The sequence below is a fragment of the Entelurus aequoreus genome, linkage group LG12 (assembly GCF_033978785.1).
Source record: "Entelurus aequoreus isolate RoL-2023_Sb linkage group LG12, RoL_Eaeq_v1.1, whole genome shotgun sequence".
Taxonomy (NCBI): domain Eukaryota; kingdom Metazoa; phylum Chordata; class Actinopteri; order Syngnathiformes; family Syngnathidae; genus Entelurus; species Entelurus aequoreus.
The window spans coordinates 49,475,276-49,481,379 of NC_084742.1; the positions used below are offsets into that span (position 1 = coordinate 49,475,276).

A 6,104-nucleotide genomic window follows, 5' to 3' on the forward strand; every position below is an offset into this window, starting at 1 on the left:
GAGAAGAGCTGGACAAAGTGGCTAGGGAGAGGGAAGTCTGGGCTTCTCTGCTTAGGCTGCTGCCCCCGCAACCCGACCTCGATAAGCGGAAGAAAATGGATGGATTTAGTATAACAGTTATACTGTCATATTGAGTAAAAAAACTAACTTGTGTCTTTGCAAACCTTACAAATTATATTTTTTTCTTGTAAAACTCACAAAGATACATATCTCCAGGCGTTATTAGCCATTTTGCATGTGTGGTTTAGGAGTTATGTTTAAATAACTGTAATATTAGGAGCGGCGTGGCGAAGTTGGTAGAGTGGCCGTGCCAGCAATCGGAGGGTTGCTGGTTACTGGGGTTCTATCCCCACCTTCTACCATCCTAGTCACATCCGTTGTGTCCTTGGGCAAGAAACTTCAACCTTGCTCCTGATGGCTGCTGGTTAGCGCCTTGCATGGCAGCTCCCGCCATCAGTGTGTGAATGTGTGTGTGAATGGGTGCATGTGAAAATACTGTCAAAGCGCTTTGAGTACCTTGAAGGTAGAAAAGCGCTATACAAGTATAACCCATTTATCATTTATTTATTATATTGAATGTGTTAGTTATACTGTCATTATGTGGAAAACCAAATTTTTGTATTTGCAAACCTTACAAAAACAACTGATTCTAGTAAAACTCACATAGATTCTATATTACAGGCATTTTTAGACATTTTACATGTTTGGTTTAGGAGTTGTGTTTGAATACATTTTTATTACTTTTTTCGTTAGGGCAAGTCCGATCGGCAGGAGGCCACGGGGAAGACCCAGGACACATTGGGAAGACTATGTCTCCCGGCTAGCCTGGGAACGCATCGGGATCCCCTCAGAAGAGCTGGACAAAGTGGCTAGGGAGAGGGAAGTCTGGGCTTCTCTGCTTAGGCTGCTGCCCCCGCAACCCGACCTCGATAAGCGGAAGAAAATGGATGGATTTAGTATAACAGTTATACTGTCATATTGAGTAAAAAAACTAACTTGTGTCTTTCCAAACCTCACAAAATATATTTTTTTCTAGTAAAACTCACAAAGATACATATCTCCAGGCGTTATTAGCCATTTTGCATGTGTGGTTTAGGAGTTATGTTTAAATAACTGTCATATTGAATGTGTCAGTTATACTGTCATTATGTGTAAAACCAAATTTTTGTATTTGCAAACCTTACAAAAACAACTGATCCTAGTAAAACTCACATAGATTAAATATTACAGGCATGTTTAGACATTTTACATGTTTGGTTTAGGAGTTGTGTTTGAATAAATTTGTATTGCTTTTTTCGTTAGGTCAAGTCCGATCGGCAGGAGGCCACGGGGAAGACCCAGGACACATTGGGAAGACTATGTCTCCCAGCTGGCCTGGGAACGCCTCAGGATCCCCCAAGAAGAGCTGGACAAAGTGGCTGGGGAGAGGGAAGTCTGGGCTTCTCTGCTTAGGCTGCTGCCCCCGCAACCCGACCTCGGATAAGCGGAAGAAAATGGATGGATTTAGTATGAAAGTTATGCGAAAGGGGAAGAGAAACGACAGAGTCATCTTCACCGTCAGCGTAGAAGACATCCCACTCATCGTGGATCAGCCCATCCGAAGCCTGGGAAGACTCTATATACCTGGTCTCTCAGACAAGGACATGGGAAAAATCATTCTCCAGCAGCTTTCAGAGGGCCTGTCCAAGAGCGATGCAGGCCAGCTACCTTGGGTACTTCTCCCTGTACCCAAGGATGATGTGGCCTCTGAAGCTGTGCGAAGTCACGTCATTAGCCGTAAACCGGATGGAAGCAAAAGCCAACTCTTTCATCTGAAAATGGCTTGGCCTGCCACAGTGCTTCTCAGCTGCTGGCCTGTATGGATGGAACTCACTCCAGCTGCCCCTGAAATCTATAACACTGGGCTGCAGGCAGGAGAAGGCAAGGCTGCTGATGGAGCTAAGGGACTCCTCCGACAGGGCAGTGGCGGATGCAAATGCCAGAGTCGAGACTGGAAGGAAGTGGAGGGCCAAGGAGGAGGTCCAGAAGGCGATGTGGAGACTGCAACATCAAGAAGTCGTGGTCATGGTCCAGACAGGCTGGGCAGGCCTTGGATGGAGCGATCCACCCATCCTATGGTCTAAGGCAGGCAGGAAAGAGAGGAATTACCTTGTTGTTGCTGAGGTCACCAGGATTGAGCAGGAGGAGCTCAGAGTAAGGTTTGTGGCACAGGGGCAGCAGGGGAGGTGGACAACTTGGGAGGGTGTATCGAACCGAGCAATCAGCTGGGAAGATTCCTGGAAACTGCCACAGGCTCGGCTCAGTTTCCTCATCAGGGCAACATATGACACCCTCCCGAGCCCTAAAAACCTCCATCAATGGCTTGGCACAGAGCAATCCTGCGACCTCTGCGGGACCATCAATGCCTCACTCCAGCACGTTCTGTCAGGCTGCAAAATGGCGCTGACACAGGGTCGGCTCAGATGGCGGCACGACCAAGTGCTCAGCAAGTTGGCAGAGGTACTGGACAAAAGTCGGTAGGAGGCAAACAACCAGAGTCCAGCAGAAAGCCAATGCAGGATTCACTTCGTAAGGCACCTGCGACACATTCCAGCAAGAGACCACTCGCCAAGCTATTAACACCAGGGACGGCGTGGAAGATGGACATGGAACTGGGTAGGCAGCTCCAGTTCCCACAGGAGATATGCAGCACCACCTTAAGACAAATGTGGTGCTGTGGTCTGCAGCTCTGAAGTCAGTAGTACTGGTTGAGCGGACAGTGCCATGGGAGGAGGGACTAGAAGCTGCCTACGAGAGAAAGAAGGCAATGTATGCAGACCTGGTCGCGGAGTGCAGAGAAAGTGGATGGAGGGTGAGACTGTATCCGGTGGAGGTGGCAGCCAGAGGCGTTGTGGGCAGAACAACACCACGCCTGCTCAAGGATCTGGGACTACGGGAGCCACCCTGAGCAGATCCACCAAGGAGCTTTCAGAAGTAGCAGAGAAATCTAGCCACTGGCTCTGGCTCAAACGACGCGACAAGGCTTGGGGAGCACCATCCAAGTAGGTTTTGCTGCAAGGGGTGTCAGGGAGACGTCCCTGTTCACTGCCCCGCCACCGGGAGATGTTCTGTGCTAAGGGGCGAAACATCAATGAGAGGTGGTCCCCAGCTGAAGACCCTGCCGCAAAACCTTTTCTGGTATGCGGTCAGGTTTAGGCCTGCCTCAGGGAAGAGGACGTCCCTGCCATGCACAGTCCACCACAGGCAACGATGGAGGTGCGACAGGCCAAAGGCCCAGTGGCAAGACCACCTTGCTGTAATTAAAATGTCATATTGAGTAAAAAAACTAACTTGTGTCTTTGCAAACCTTACAAAATATATTGTTTCTAGTAAAACTCACAAAGATACATATCTCCAGGCATTATTAGCCATTTTGCATGTTGTGTTTGAATACATTTGTATTGCTTTTTTCGTTAGGGCAAGTCCGACCGGCAGGAGGCCACGGGGAAGACCCAGGACACATTGGGAAGACTATATCAGCCGGCTGGCCTGGGAACGCCTCGGGATCCCCCGGGAAGAGCTGGACGAAGTGGCTGGGGAGAGGGAAGTCTGGGCTTCTCTGCTTAGGTTTCTGCCCCCGCAACCCGACCTCGGATAAGCGGAAGAAAATGGATGGATTTAGTATGACAGTTACACTATCATTTTGAGTAAAAAACTAATTTGTGTCTTTGCAAACCTTACAAAATATATTTTTTCTAGTAAAACTCCCAAAAATACATTTCTCCAAGCATTATTAGCCATTTCACATTTGTTGTTTCGGAGTTATGTTTAAAAAACTGTCATAGTCGGTAAAACATAATTTTTGTATTTGCAAACCTTACACAAACAACTGATTCTAGTAAAACTCACATGGATACAATATTACAGGCATTGTTAAACATAATGCATGTTTGGTTTTGGAGTTATGTTCATATAAGTTTCATATTTAGTATGACAGTAATACTGTCATATTGAGTAAAAAAAACTAACTTGTGTCTTTACAAACCTTACAAAATATTTGTTTCCATTAAAACTCACAAAGAGACATTTCTCCAGGCATTATTAGCCATTTTACATGTGTGGTTAAGGAGTTATGTTTAAATAACGGTCGTATTGAATGTGGCAGTTGTACTGTATGAGTAAAACCTAATTTTTGTAATTGTAAACCTTACCAAAATACTTTATTTTGGTAAAACTCACACAGATACAATATTACAGGCATTTTTAGACATAATGCATATTTGGTTTTGGAGTTATGTTTATATAACTTACATATATAGTATGACTGCTATACCGTTATATTGGGTTGTATAAGTTAGTTTATATTAAAACTAACTTGTGTCTTTACAAACCTTACAGTAAAACTCACAAAATACATTTCTACAGGCATATTAGCCATTTTGCATGTGTGGTTTAGGAGTTATGTTTAAATAACTGTCATATTGAGTGTGACACTATCATAGTAAGAAAAACCTAAATTTTGTATTTGCAAACCTTAAAAACACATCTGACTCTAGTAAAACTCACATGGATTCAATATTACAGGCATTGTTAGACATAATGCATGCTTGGTTTTGGAGTAATGTTTATATAACTTTCATATTTAGTATGACAGTATTACTGTCATATTGAGTAAAAAAAACTAACTTGTGTCTTTACAAACCTTACAAAATATTTTTTTCCAGTAAAACTCACAAAGAGACATTTCTCCAGGCAATAATTAGCCATTTTACATGTGTGGTTAAGGAGTTATGTTTAAATAACTGTTTGATTGATTGATTGAGACTTTTATTAGTAGGTTGCACAGTGAAGTACATATTCTGTACAATTGACCACTAAATGGTAACACCCGAATAAGTTTTTCAACTTGTTTAAATCGGGGTCCACTTAAATTGATTCATGATACAGATATATACTATCATATACATACTATCATCATAATACAGTCATCACACAAGATAATCACATTGAATTATTTCCATTATTTACAATCAGGGGTGTGGAGGGGGGGGGGGGGTATGGACATCAAGTAGTGGACATAGAGAGAGAGAGAGAGAGAGAGAGAGAGAGAGATCAGAAGGCATAAGAAAAAGAAAAAGTATCTGCATTTGATTGTTTACATTTGATTATTAGCAATCCGGGGAGGGTGTTAGTATAGGGTTGTAGCTGCCTGGAGGTGAACTTTTATTGCGGTTTTGAAGGAGAATAGAGATGCCCTTTCTTTTATACCTGTTGGGAGCGCATTCCACATTGATGTGGCATAGAAAGAGAATGAGTTAAGACCTTTGTTAGTTCGGAATCTGGGTTTAACGTGGTTAGTGGAGCACCCCCTGGTGTTGTGGTTATGGCGGTCATAAGGAAGTAGTTTGACATGTACTTCGGTCATATTGAATGTGGCAGTTGTACTGTCATTATGAGTAAAACCTAATTTTTGTAATTGTAAACCTTACCAAAATACTTTATTTTGGTAAAACTCACACATATACAATATTAGAGGCATTTTTAGACATAATGCATGTTTGGTTTTGGAGTTTTGTTTATATAACTTTCATATATAGTATGACAGCTATACTGTTATATTGGGTTGTATAAGTTAGTTTATATTAAAACTAACTTGTGTCTTTACAAACCTTACAGTAAAACTCACAAAGATATTTCTACAGGCATATTAGCCATTTTGCATGTGTGGTTTGGAGTTATGTTTAAATAACTGTCATATTGAGTGTGACACTAGCATAGTGAGAAAAAACTAATTTTTGTATTTGCAAACCTTACAAACACATCTGACTCTAGTAAAACTCACATGGATTCAATATTACAAGCATTTATACACAATTTGCATGTTTGGTTTAGAACTTATGATGGAAAACATTTGTATTGCTTTTTTCGCATTATCTCAGGATTTTAAGAACATTACTGTCATATTGAGTAAAAAACTACTGTAGAGGTCGTTCCCTACCCGTTCCCCTGATATTACGCCAGGAGTCAGTTGTGCTGTTTCACCAAGCCTTTAATCACCATGTTTCAATTTATCTTTTCAGTATAATCTTTTCAGATGTGTGTCTCTCTCTCCTCCCTCCTCCTCC

The 6,104-nt window shown here is 42.5% G+C and overlaps 1 protein-coding gene across 1 annotated transcript; it reads left to right on the forward strand.

Annotated features, from left to right (window-relative positions):
- The first annotated feature begins 687 nt into the window (after nucleotides 1-687).
- On the forward strand, nucleotides 688-2,518 carry LOC133662864 (uncharacterized). Its single transcript, XM_062067039.1, has 2 exons — nucleotides 688-982; nucleotides 1,303-2,518. The coding sequence occupies exon 2, from the start codon at nucleotides 1,359-1,361 to the stop codon at nucleotides 2,121-2,123; it is 765 nt and encodes a 254-aa protein (XP_061923023.1). The 5' UTR covers nucleotides 688-982; nucleotides 1,303-1,358; the 3' UTR covers nucleotides 2,124-2,518.
- The last annotated feature ends 3,586 nt before the right edge of the window (nucleotides 2,519-6,104 follow it).

Bases quoted from the DNA above. Each gene is read 5' to 3' on its own strand.
- LOC133662864 (XM_062067039.1), top strand. From the start codon at position 1,359: ATGTCTCCCAGCTGGCCTGGGAACGCCTCAGGATCCCCCAAGAAGAGC.